At 41.8% G+C, this 13814-nt stretch overlaps 1 protein-coding gene across 1 annotated transcript in view; it reads left to right on the top strand.

Annotated features, from left to right (window-relative positions):
* Positions 1 to 13814, top strand: part of PIEZO2 (piezo type mechanosensitive ion channel component 2) — a 399620-nt gene that overhangs the window by 213159 nt on the left and 172647 nt on the right. The window contains exon 5 of the mRNA XM_060244021.1: positions 6485 to 6647. Coding sequence (XP_060100004.1) covers positions 6485 to 6647 — 163 coding nt within the window. The remainder of the gene's footprint in view (positions 1 to 6484; positions 6648 to 13814) is intronic.

Below are 13814 nucleotides of genomic sequence, written 5' to 3'. Positions count from 1 at the left end.
TGCACAGATACAAAAGTTGTCCCTCTGCTAATGTTGAGCTCGTTGAACATACCATTTTCAACAGGAAGTACCCCTGTCTTCCAGAATCGTAGTGCCAGGGCACTCATTATTCAGCATGTTGTAGATGGATTTTTACTCCTAGCTATTGCAATTAACACCTGGCTTGTCCAGAATAGGAAAACAAATGAGGCATGAGAAAAAGTATAGAGGGGAGTGACCGTATTTAAATTTGGCTCAGGTCTGGTTTTTGTGTGCAGCACAGTCCTATAAATGTTGCATGCTTTATGTCAGTAACGAGGCTGCCAACCTTGGCACGTGCATTCAAGTTGTTAAATAGTAGTATTCCACATAATGATGTTTGGAAAGCAAACATTTGGCACATGTTTGGTTGATATGTGGGTGAGCACTTTTGCCAAACATATTTTTTTTAAGTTCACAATGTAGCTGTCCAGAGAACTGGATGTGCATTTAGTTTCAAAGTAGGTGCCTAGCTATTGATTTACAATTTCTTCAGGAGACTTAGAATTTTTATGCCTGCTGAGGTGTATACTAGATTTTAAATAAGTGTTACATTTATAATTCCATGATGTTTTTTTTCTGCTGATAAAATATGTTCCGTGTTGAACATGTAGTGTAGTGTAGTGTATGTGTAGTAATGTAGTGTATCATTTTGGCAGATCACTTGTTCTATATGTTTTATTATTCTACTGTTTTAAATTGTCTAAATTGATGTATTTTTAAAGCCATTGTTGTAAATTGATGTATTTTAAAGCCAAATTTTATGTTAGATTTTATATGTTGTGAGCCGCCTTGAGCCGCTTCGGCGGGAAGGGTGGGATATAAATTGAAATTAACTGAAACTGAAACATATGAACATATGAAGCTGCCTTATAATGAATCAGACCTTCGATCCATCAAAGTCAGTATTGTCTACTCAGACTGGCAGCAGCTCTCCAAGGTCTCAAGCTGAGGTTTTTCATGCCTACTTGCCTGGACCCTTTTTAGTTGGAGATGCCAGGGATTGAACCTGAGACCTTCTGCTTACTAAGCAGATGCTCTACCACTGAGCCACCATCCCTCTCCAATGTGTTAATGTAGAAATGACTGCTTGATAGAATGTGTTCATTAAATCCAGGGTTCAAGCAAAAACCTTAATGCTGTGTATCATGTTGCTGCTATATCATTTTATTTTTCTTGCATTTGCTTTTTTTTTGTGGTCTTACCAAGACTATCTTGGAATCCCTGCCCAGTCCTATCAAACTTTATTTGTTGTATTTAGGGTTGCTAGGTTCAACTCAAGAAATACCTGGGGACTTTGGGGGTTAGAAGCAAGGTTGTGACGAGCATGATTGAACTCCCAAGGTAGTTCTGGCCATCACATTTAAAGGGACTGCACTCCTTTTTAAATGCTTTCCCTTCCTTGGAAATAATGGAGGATGGTGGCACCTTTTTCGGGGCTCACAGAATTGGATCACCTAGTCCAATCTTTGTGAAACTTGAGGGTGGTTGAATTGAGGAACCAGATTCTTTGCTGAAACTTTGGTGCCTCTACCTCAAAAACCAGTCTCCCACCACCCCAGGTACCAATGGATCAATTCTCTGTTATCCCCTATCAGCACCAGTCTCCATGAGGTTTAATGGCATGCCCAGCAGACATTCAACTCCCCATGCTTTCTGAAAACCCTGAAGTGGGAGGAGGGCCTCCAAACCAAGGGATCCCCTGCCTCCAACTGAGGATTGGCTACCCTAATTGTATTGTACCTTAATTGCAGGGGGTTGGATTAGATGGACTGTATGGCCCTTTCCAACCCTATGATTCTATGCAGTGGCTGGACGAACACTGGTCAGGGATGCTGTAGGCTGATCCTGCATTGAGCAAGAGGCTGAACTAGACCCCTTCAAACTCTATGATTCTATTTCATAACACATCTTTCTTCCATTGAGGAAGTTAAGGCAATTTACATAGGATTCCTAAACTGTCTCTTATCACAATCCCTAGTAGAAAAAGCCTACTTTCCCCCATTTATCTTTTCACTCTTGAGCACAAATTACCATTCTGACAGGCAAGTTAGCAAGCCTTATTCATGTAGGTAAATATAGGCAAAGCTAGTCAGAGAGGTTAATTATACTAGAGGGCTTATTAGCACAGGGGGACTTGCTACACTTGACTTCGTACTCTTCTTCTCTATGGTCTTTTCTTCCCAGACTTTGTCTAGCCTTATTTAAAGCAGGAATAATACCCTTTGTCCCTTTCCTTATTCCCTAGCCCAAGGGCAGTTATGCCACCAAAGTGTTTCTTCTTTCTGCTAGGTTCATGTAACTGCTCCATTCACTATCTTGGTGGCATATTTCTGTTATCTGCTTTTGTCTACCAATATGTTTCCTGGGGGAAGGTACACGTTCAAGCAACCTGTTTCTTCTTTCCCTATACTTGCTGTTCCTAATCTTAGGAGAGAAATTCTGGAAAGAAACTGGGCAACGATTGTGGCAGGCAATAAAACAGGCCAAGCTGGTGGCGGTTTTGTCAGAAACTTTCCATTTGCAAGCCTGTAACCAAAAGGTAGAAAGTTGATGAACTCTTTTCTAAATGTGATTAATAGCTGCTGAAAGAGGAGAGAAAATGGCTCAGGAGAGGGGTATAGGCCTTGCTCACCTCCTGGTATAAAGGCAGGATTGGATGAATTGAGTTTTGTATTCATTCACCACCTTTAATGGCACCACAAGAGTCATGGGTGCTTCCAGAATGCTCCCAGTTGACAAGTAGAAGAGACTTCTAAACTCTTGGCTACTTTGACTTCAGTTTTCTTTAAACTGATATAATAGATTTCAGCAGAATGTAATATGTTTTCATGTGAGTTAATTACATAATCTCCTTTAGCACATCTCATCAGCAACGAAGCTAAATCTGTCACAAGGATTATGACTCTCTCATCTAAATCAATCCTGTTCACAATAAAATCATCTGAGAGAGTTTTGAACAGTAAGGCTAAGTTTAGATTAAGATAATTTTGGATAACAGTTAAGAGAACTTTATCGTAGTCAGATTGAAACTGAACATCTGCTGGAAGTATAAAAATTAACTGCAAATTTAACTACAATCTGTCGCTTGAAATCAATGGCACATGTTTAGAGACACATATTTACAAGTGTTCAAATTATTTGGTTTGGGCTTCACTTCCTCTATGCTCCTAGGTATTCACTCTAACAATTTTCCAGTGAAATCTGTGAACGTTGAACAGCAGAACTCCAGGAACGGAGAGAGGCTGAGAATCCCCTCCCTTCAACAATTTCCTCCTTTATCCATGATGTCACTGGGGAGGGGGCTTTAAAAGTGCTATGAATATGTGATTTGAGGGATTGCTGTTAAATCATGCACAGGCTTTGGTAAGATTGCCTGTACTACCTACCCAACATAGGGGTCAAAATCTTTTGGAAGATCCCCTTGGCTTGTATTTTCTGCAATTCAGGAAGTCTTTAGAAAAGCACACTTTAGGACAATAGTTTTAAGGGGGGTTCCCATGTTGGTCTGAAGCAGCAGAAAAAAGTTTGAGTCCAGTGGCACCTTTAAGACCAACAAAGGTTTATTTACAGTATAAGCTTTCATGTGTAAGCACATTTGTTAGTGGTTTTCCAATATGATTTAGTTTGTGATCAAAAAAGCATAATTCTTTTACAACCAAATTATATCCACAATTTTTTCAAGCTGACAGCTTTATTGCTGGAGATACATGTTGCTCACCAAACTAATCGTTGGGAATTAATATTATGGGTCTGGTTAATAGATCCTTGGCAAAGATGGAATTTCTGTTGCTACAACACCTTAGCGACCACCTTACTGGGGGCATTTTTTTTTCCTTACTTGCATTCTGTACTGGGAATGGCTTGCCATCCAGCACCATCAAATGAGCGAGTAATGGAGCACCAGGAAAAATAGGCTTACTGAAAACCCTTTTCAGATATATATATTTTGAAACAAAGCATCTGAGGTCTCATTTGGGTTTGTGATTCATTCTGTTGGGAAGTCCATCATGTTTTGCAATTAATTCACTTACCAGAGGAAGAGTGTTTCTTCCAGTCACACTTCCTGTTTGTTAAACAGTGCCTGCATTCAGATGTCACAACAAACACTCAATTAAACAGAAGGTTGTCAGTACCAGGCACAGTCACAGTCTGTTTGGTATGCCAACATGCTTCCCTCACTCTTCCCACATTCCTTCTCCTCCTTCCTGTTAGGGAGCATGATTGAACATTTCCTTTAAAAAAAATCAGCACCAGTTTGCCAAGATGTCTCAATTCAGGTGCCTCAACAAATTGGTTTACCCTCAGCAGGCATAAGGCTTAATAGGATACAAGGCCGTGAGGAGAAAACCATTCCACTTTAGTGAGGTGCCTGCATTTGGATGTCATAGCAAATGATCATTCCTGATGCCCACAAATCTCTGTTTAAATAGAGTTTGCCATGATGTTGGAATACAGCCAGAGTGAAGTTTTAAAGCTCTTCAGGTTGAGTATTTTATGTATACTTATTTTTGAACTCTCAAATACAAAATACATTGTTGAGATGAATTCATAATTGGGATTGTGCAAGTAATATGAAAAATCAACAGATTGGATTGATGTTTTAGACACTGTTCAACTAGCTGGCAGTTTTCTGTTTAATCATTATTTTGAAAAGTGAGAACCGCTGTGTTGCTTTGCATTTTAACATTTTAGGCTTCCACTTTGAAAATGACACCTTGAATCCTTTTGTAAATGTAATTCAGTACTTCTGCCAGTAAATTTGATACATTTGAAAGGGGAAAAACCCCTCTGATTCCTGCACTTTTTAACCTAAAAGGGTTTCAATAAGAACATGGCAGGAATTCTGTCCATACACATCTCTTTTGATTTGTGCCCAAAGCAAGTTTGTTTACCATCTGTGCCAGCTTGCCTGCTATACTCACAGCTTTGTTCATCTTAAAGGTGCCACTGGACGAACTTTGTTCAGCTAATGCTAGTGCAATATTTCATTCCTATATACTCACTGAAACAGCACTATCAACAACTGGCAAAAACAAAAGCCAGCATAGCAACACCAACAGAGATACCAATCATAATGTTGCACTCCATTGCCTCTGCATTTAGTCAGGCTTCCAATCTAGTGCACACACACTATCCATATACTATGCACAGTCAGATTGCAGGGCAGACCCATGGCCTATTCTGTTGTCCAAGATGTTAGGATGTGCTTAGCATAATCCTGTGTGGAGAAACCAGAGGCAACTCAGATGAAGGGTTCAACTGCTGTCGCTGGAACAATGTCTACATGCAAACAGCTCTCATGATACAACTCATAGCATGTTGGCATTAAGATGGACAGCTACAGATCATGCATACTACAGGTCCACAGTCTACGCATGCTCTCATCCTGAAGATGGTGATGGGGAGGGCAATTTGCCTTCCCTTCATTTGTGGAGGTGTGCCGCTGAGACAGCTTAACTCTAAAGAAAGAAGGGGGACCATGAACTGAACAAACCGCTGGAAAAACCATAGCAGTTCATGGACAGAACAAAACCTGGTTCATAATTTGGTTCATGCCCATCCGTACTTGTGAGTGAAAGAGCATGTCAGAAGCTGGCTGTTGGAAAGGTAGTTTGTAGCTGAAAAGACTGTAAGAATGAAGACAGGGATTTGAAGTTCCAGGTGCTGAGAAATCTATCTATGTGCCTATATTACTCCAGTATTGTTTGAAGTTTTGAATAAATGTTAACTCATTTCTGACTGAGAGTGAATTCTCTCAGAGGAAGAAACTATGCACATAAACCAGTTAGCCTTCAGCCTGGATACATATATACATAGTAGGAGTATGAAAGGGAATCAGTACTTCGTTCCATAACCAAATAGCTCAGGGAAATATCTGGATGAGGGGCAGATGAAATGGAAGATTGTTGCCTTGTCAGGCAGTGTCTCTGGGAAAGAAAGTGGGGTCCTGGTGTGTAAAAAGGTCAGAAGTACTCTTGAAAAAAAGGAACAGGGATAAGATGGGAGATGAACCAATGACTGTGTAACCTACCTGCACCTTTAAGTTTGAGAGAGATTGCATTGAGTGGTAAGGCTGAGAGTTACATATGCCTTCTGAGTTGTGCCAATATGTAGAATCAGGTGGTTTCTTGATATCAGCTACAGACTTTGCTGCAGATGAATATTTTGTAGTTCATACTTATTTTACTCACGTGAGTATGCACTTGAAAACAGGATTACTTGTTTGCATAAGAATATTAATGTGTTTGCCTGTTATACTATAGCACTAGTTTTTCTCTTCTCCAACTCATATTCCAACAGAAGCAGCACAGCCCAAGTATAATTCATTTACAATATACTGGTAGAAAACAAGCACAAATACTTATTCTTTCGGTTATTCCTTCTACTAAAAAGTACTGTCACACTAGACTTAAATACTGGAATGAAAAATTACATTGATTTTCTCTTTTTTAATTTCCTTCAGTGTTAAAGGGGCAGATGCTGGCAATGCCATTAGAATTTTTGTTCCTGATATCGGTATGTTCATTGCCAGTCTGACTATATGGCTAGTCTGCAGAAATATCATTCAGAAGGCAGCACAAGAGGATTCTGGATTGTACAATGAGCAGTTTGATGGAGAAGAAATGGTATGTGTGCATGTTTACTCACTTCACAACTTTTCTTTTTTTTTCCCATTGGGAATCCATTATAATAAAGTTCAAATAATATTAATCTATTTTAACAATTATCTTAGCCAGTTTGGTGTAGTGGTTAAGTGTGCAGACTCTTATCTGGGAGAACCGGGTTTGATTCCCCACTCCTCCACTTGCACCTGCTGGAATGGCCTTGGGTCAGCCATAGCTCTGGCAGAAGTTGTCCTTGAAAGGGCAACTGCTGTGAGAGGCCTCTCCAGCCCAACCCACCTCACAGGGTGTCTGTTGTGGGGGAGGAAGGTAAAGGTGATTGTGAGCCGCTCTGAGACTCTTCGGAGTGGAGGGCGGAATATAAATCCAATATCTTCTTTTTAATTCTTTTTATTTATTGCATTTATATCCCGCCCTCCTCTAGCGGGCTCAGGGTGGCTAACAACAATTGACAAAACATATTAAAAACAAGATCCAATAAAATCATTAAAACAATTTGGCAGTTCAAAACAATTTAAAAATATAGTATAATTTCCAATGCAGTCACTAGGATCCAAATGGCGGGTTTTAGTCCTTGTTGAGCATTGCATCTGACAATGTTATAAGATAATTCTTTGGCACTCTAAATTTGTACTGGGGTGGTTTCAGTGACAGTACTCTAGGGTGGTGAGATGGTGGTCGCCCCCTCGTTATTTATTAAACACTAGTTTAAATAATTCTGTCTTACAGGCCCTGCGGAATTGTTGCAAGTCCTGCAGGGCCCTGATGCTTTCAGGGAGGGCATTCCACATGGCAGGGACTGCCACTGAAAAAGGTCTCAGATGAAAATGAACAGCGCCGTTTGTGCAATTTCCCATTCCCATTTCTATTTGGCGTGAGTCTTGCTGTGGCTTCCTGGCCTTTTTTGTATTTTGGTAGATGTCAAAATATTTCTAAAGTATCAACTAAGGGAAATAAGGCCCACCAATAGATGGACAATTTTGCCATGCTTTCTCTTTTCTGAGGGTGGTTGTTGTTTTTGGGAAGAACTGCATCCTCCCTTGAATACCATAGCAGGCAAATACTGAGCCCCTAAGTGAGTAGGCAAAAATTAATGTTAAAGTAAAAATAAAAAACATTCAAACACATAGTGCAGGCATGAAGATGGTTAATTGCTGTTGTTTTTCCCTTGATGATTATAGCTAATAATATCTTGACATTTTTCCAAATAAACATTGAGATCTTCAGTAAACTCAGTTCTAGACTCAATATATTAGTGCAGTCGATACATTGGATCCAGACATCCCTGGATGTAAGAACTGCATATCTTTCTCTTGTTCCAAGCAGTCCTTTCTGACCCTGGGAAAGTTGATTGCCTGGGTTGTAGGACCTGTGGGCATACATGGGAACTGTACTGAGGAAGAGAAAGGGGGCAAAATTACCACAACTCCACTGCCAGGAGAATTTGGAGGGATGAGCTGCTGGGTGGCGGAGACAGAATACGGTGTGGTGAATGGTTGCTGTTTGGTGGAGTTTCTCCTTTTTTCTGGCTACCTTCTGGTGGAGTGATGGGTTTTCCCTCTCTCCCGGAGTGTTCCATCCTTGTGGATACCTTCCCTGTGTGTCGCTGGCGTTCGTTGGGGTGCAGACTGCCTGTCGAGTCGATGGCTGGGAGCCCCACGATTGCAAGGCCCTGTTGGGGGTCCAAGTGACATGTGGAGGCCTGGTATGTTGAATCGTGGGGCAGCTGGGCTGTGACCCCGGGATGGTGGCAGAATCTGTAAGCAGTTGGGAGGTGTCTATTTTCAGCTGGGAACCGGAAGGGCTCAACCATGCAGCTGGGGAGGACACGGGGGAGGCTTTCACCCCCCCGGGTCGCCTGAGCTGTGCGGAGGTCCATATGGGTTTTGGACAGCACTACCGCACTTTAAGAACATTTTACGAACAACCGCACTTTAAGAACGTTCTGCGCTTTAATAGAAGGAAAACATTTTGCACTTTAAGCACCACAGCGCTCTTATCTAATGACATTTTAACCTTTTCCCACTCGCCAATATGAAAGTGGAATGTATTGCTAGCTACTAAATTGATTGTGATGAAATTGTTATTAGTTAATTAATTGGATTATTAGTTAATTGTTTGGCTTCTGATGAACTTTATATTTTTTGGCAAATTAATTGAAGGAGGGTATTGATTGGGAGGGTTTTACCTATTAAGGAGCTATCGAAAAAATCAAGAAATTTTTAGCTAATCAATTAGAGCGGAAATTGCAGGGTTGGGATTTTAAATTAATTTAACTATTAGATTAAATTATTAGTAAACTAGCCAAATCAGATTGGTGAGGGAGGGGAGAGGTTGGAAGTTTAATATCTGGAATAAGGTGGTGAGTGAGGACATATCCACGTTGGTTGAGGCTATAGCGGAGACCAGTGAGGATGCCTGACTTGGGGATTCCAGTGCTCCTGGGGAGGGGAAGATATGACGATGGGAGCAGACAGAATTATAAAGGAAGGAGGCCGAGACAAAATAGTGCTCGGCCCCCTTCCAGTCTGTGTCCCATCCCAACAGTGACAGGTAGAAGGGTCAAGCGGAATTGCTCACCTCTGTCATTGGTGTTATGTAATGCCAGGTCCATAAATAATAAGACCTCAATCCTTAGGGAGTTCCTGCTTAAGCAGGATGTGGACCTGGCTTGCATGACCGAGACCTGGGTGAGAAATGGGGAGACTGTAGCTCTCTCCCAGATGGCTCCCCCAGGAAACTCGGTCTTTCACAAATCACGGACTAGCGGGTGGGGGGGAGGAGTGATGCTATTTGTACGAGAAGATTTCTCCTTCCGGGCTCTCCCAGCCCCAACGATCAATGGTATAGAATGTGCTGGTCTGGCATGGAATGTGAGAGAGCAGTTGGTGATCTGGCTGGTGTACCGTCCAACTAACACAGCGGCCAATGCCTTACTATCCCTGATGGAGGCTGTAACAGACTGGGCATTGGAGTACCCAAGGCTTTTGATCCTGGGTGATTTCAATGTCCATGCCGATGACGCGACCTCCAGTCAGGCGATAGACCTAGTGTCATCCATGGGGACACTGGGGCTCTCCCAGTTTGTTACAACACCCACTCACCAGGTGGGGCATATGTTAGATTTGGTCTTTGCAGCCGGCGTTTTGGTGGACGGTATTACTGCAGAGGCGGTGCCATGGTTGGACCACTTTGCCCTCAAGGCTCATGTAGATGCTCCACCCCAAGTCTGTTTGGGCAGAGAGCCTATTTTGGCTTGCCTGCAGAGTCTGATGGACCCTGAGCGGTTCCAAATGGCTCTGCAGGATCCCTGGCGATTCCCTTGATGATCTGGTTGAGTCTTGACATGGCTGACTATCCAGGGACATCAATGAGATCACACCTCGATGCCCTCTGTGCCCTCATGTTAAGCTGGCTCTGTGGTAAACCCCAGAGCTGTGACAGCAGAAACAAGGGCTCAGACGGTTAGAGAGGCAATGGCAGCGTACTCAAGACAAAGCGACTAGAACATCTTATAGAGAGTTTATGAGATCCTATGAGATGACTGTCAAAGCCACAAAGAAGAACTACTTTGCAGCCAAGATTGCGTCTGCAAATTCACGCCCGGCACAATTGTTTAGGATAATTCGGAATCTTACAACACTGCCTCAAGGCAGGCCAAATGCTAGGTATTTAGAGATTGGCTGTGAGGTTTTTATGAAATTTTTTGCAGATAAAATCACATCACTTCGCCACGACCTTCCCGTCACATTGGATACAGTACAAGAACTCGAGGCTCCGTGCCTGTCTTCCGGTTCAGTTCTGGATCACTTCGACACACTTAGCTTGGAGGAAGTTGATGGAATCCTCTCTACTGTACGCCCAACAACTTGCGATTTGGACCCATGTCCCTCCTGGCTAATTAAATCTTGCCGGAGGGAACTTAGATGTCCTATATGGGACATTGTAAACAGATCCCTCTCAGAGGGGCGTTTTCCAACACCTCTTAAAGAGGCTGTGGTCCACCCTCTCTTGAAAAAGGCAACATCAGATCCGGCCGAATTGGCACATTATCGGCCGGTCTCAAATTTACCATTTTTGGGTAAAATTATTGAGAGGGCAGTAGTGCTACAGTTGCAGAGTTTTCTGGATGATGCTTCAGTCTTAGAACCTCACCAGTCTGGCTTTCACCCGGGTCATGGGACAGAGACAGTGCTGGTCTCCATGGTGGATGACCTCCAGAGGCATCTGGATTGAGGCAGCATGGCAGTACTGATGTTGTTGGATTTATCAGCTGTGTTTGATACGGTCGACCATCGGTTGCTGATCTGCCACCTCGCTGACACAGGGATTCTGGGGTTGGCCTTGCAATGGAATGTATCCATACCAAACCTTTAAAGGCATAACAGTTGCAAATAAAAATACACAGAATATAAAAATTTAAACATTGGAGATAAAATCAAAATGAAATCAAGCTTACAGATGCATTCATACATGGTCAGATTTAAAAGTAGGATACTAAGAATTTGTCTAAAGAATGAGGCTTGAATGCCCTCCACTTTCCTGGTAAATGCTGAGATCCATATAGGGATACCATAGAGAATTTGGGCTTGCAATGGCTTTCCTCTTTCCTTGATGGTCGGGGACAAAGGGTGGTGATCGGGGGAGAACTGTCCCAGAGGCACTCGCTAGATTGTGGCAGTGCTCTCTCCAATGTTGTTTAACATCTACATGTGCACCCTTGCCCAGATTGCCCGGAGGTACAGACTTGGGTGTCATCAATATGCTGATGACACCCAGCTCTATTTACTAATGGATGGCCGGCCTGACTGCGCCTCAAAAAATCTGGACCTGGCATTGCAAGCCATGGCAGGTTGGCTCAGGCTGAGTAGGTTGAAGTTGAATCCAGCGAAGACGGGTCCTTTTCCTGAGTCGTGGCAGTCTGGGAAGGGAAATCCCCCTTCCAGTTTTTGACAGTGCACCATTGAAAGTGCTACTGGAGCCTTCCTTGTTAATGGAGGCCCAGATAGCAGCCACTGCTAAATCCACTTTTTTCACCTTAGGCAGGCGAGGCAGCTGGCTCCCTTCCTAGAGCGTGACGACTTGGCAACAGTGATCCATGCAACTGTCACCTCAAGGTTGGATTACTGTAATGCCTTCTACATGGGGCTGCCGTTGTGCTGAACCTGGAAACTGCAGCTAGTGCAGAATGCAGCGGCCAGGCTGTTACTGGGGCTTCCGAAGTGGGAGCACATACAGCTGAGGCTGCGCAACTGCACTGGCTGCCAATTGTATACTGGATTTGTTACAAAGTGCTGGTTATTACCTTTAAAGCCCTATATGGCTGAGGACCTGCCTACCTTAGGGACCGTCTCTTCCTATATGTGCCCCAGAGAGTACTGAGATCAGGTGCACAAAATCTTTTGACAATCCTTGGACCGAAGGAGGCCAAATTTATTTATTTATTTATTTATTTATTTAATTCGATTTATATCCCGCCCTATCCCACCGAAGCAGGCTCAGGGCGGCTACGAGAGACTATGAGAGAAAGGGCCTTTTCACTTGCAGCTCCACACTGGTGGAACCAACTACCAGATGAGGTGCGGGCCCTGTGGAGTCTTGTTCAATTCCGTAGCGCCTGCAAGACTACTCTTTCAGCTGGCCTTCTCTTAATGTGGATTCTAGCCTATTATATATGGTCATCTTAAATAACAAGAGGAGAACATCTAGAATATAGCATCTGAAAATGTTAGAATTTAATTAATTGATGGTTTTAATTATAATGTTTTTAATGTAATAGCAAATATTGTGAATTGTATATTGTATGATATGTTATATTATTGTAACCTTGTATTTATGCCATATTTTGTGAGCCACCCTGAGCCTGCTGCGGCGGGGAGGGCGGAATATAAATAAATATTATTATTATCATTATTACCAGTTTGCATTCTGAGCCACTGACTACCAGCTATGTGTGGCTTTGCTTACTGTACCGGATTCCTCATCTGATGAAGTGTGCTTAGAGAGTTCACGAAAGCTTACATTCTGAATAAAACTAAGTTGGTCTTAAAGGTGCAAATTGACTCCTATTTTGTTCTACTACTTCAGACCAACATGAGTGACTACTTGGATCTATCAATTAAAATAGTTATAGAAATAGCATAGTAAGTGTACACTAAAAACCTGTATAGTCATATGAAATAAAATGCATTAAATCAATGTAATCCTAATCGTCAAACTCCAGGAGTCCTATGAATTGCATAAAATATTACAATACCCACAAGACATTATGCCTTACAGTAGAGAGAGTAGGCACAATGGTGGATGAGAGTACAAAATTTATCTTTGTGGCTTCTGAAAGGTAAAGAAAGAGAACTACCTAAACCTAAAGTATGAAAGAACCTAAAGCTTGAAAATACTAACAGTGACACATCAAATATTACATAAAATTGAAATTTGCCTAGTATTCAAAGTAGAATTAAATAGAAAATGGTGGTTTAAGTGGGAGAGCCTCCTTTCCTTTCCTTCCCTTCCATTCCCTTCAATCTGACTAAAGCTTTTTCAGTCAAATATCTTGAACAGTCAGGTATCCTTCTCTGATAAATATCATCTTTGAGATATTATGCCCAAACAGTGAAAAATTAGCAACAACCACGGTAATATTAGGAGATCTTTCAGATAAAAGGAATAAGATTATCTTTTAGTGATGTAAAAAGTAAATATTATCCCACTAATACATTAAAATAGATTCTTAGGAGTTGCATGCAAGGGGCATTCCAATAAAATATGCACCAATGTACCAGTCTTCTGTAATGAACAGTCACACAAATACTCAGAAAAAGGGGTCCTAATTAATCTACCATTCATTAAGCGGCGGGTTGTGTACTTAACTGAGTAAAAAAGCTCTAATATAATTTGGAAGAACAAACCCTGCAGGTACAAAACCATATATCCAAATAATCCATATCCTGGATATGTTTCCTAATAAAGAATTTTACAGCTGTAGGATCAAGTTCCTGAATCATGTCAAGACTTAAATCAAATTTGAGTCAAAAATCTTAAACCAGGAGGAGATGAAAGAATCTGCTTTTATCAGAGCTAAAATATCCAGAATAACTAAAAAACACTTTAAAATAGAAATGGAAAATCAACTGCCAAGCTCTAGCTTCCAAGAATAATTGACCCAATTTG

This window comes from Heteronotia binoei, chromosome 7, assembly GCF_032191835.1.
Source record: "Heteronotia binoei isolate CCM8104 ecotype False Entrance Well chromosome 7, APGP_CSIRO_Hbin_v1, whole genome shotgun sequence".
NCBI lineage: Eukaryota > Metazoa > Chordata > Lepidosauria > Squamata > Gekkonidae > Heteronotia > Heteronotia binoei.
Note: the sequence above shows the minus strand (reverse complement) of the source record. Positions and strands in the feature narration are given on the sequence as shown.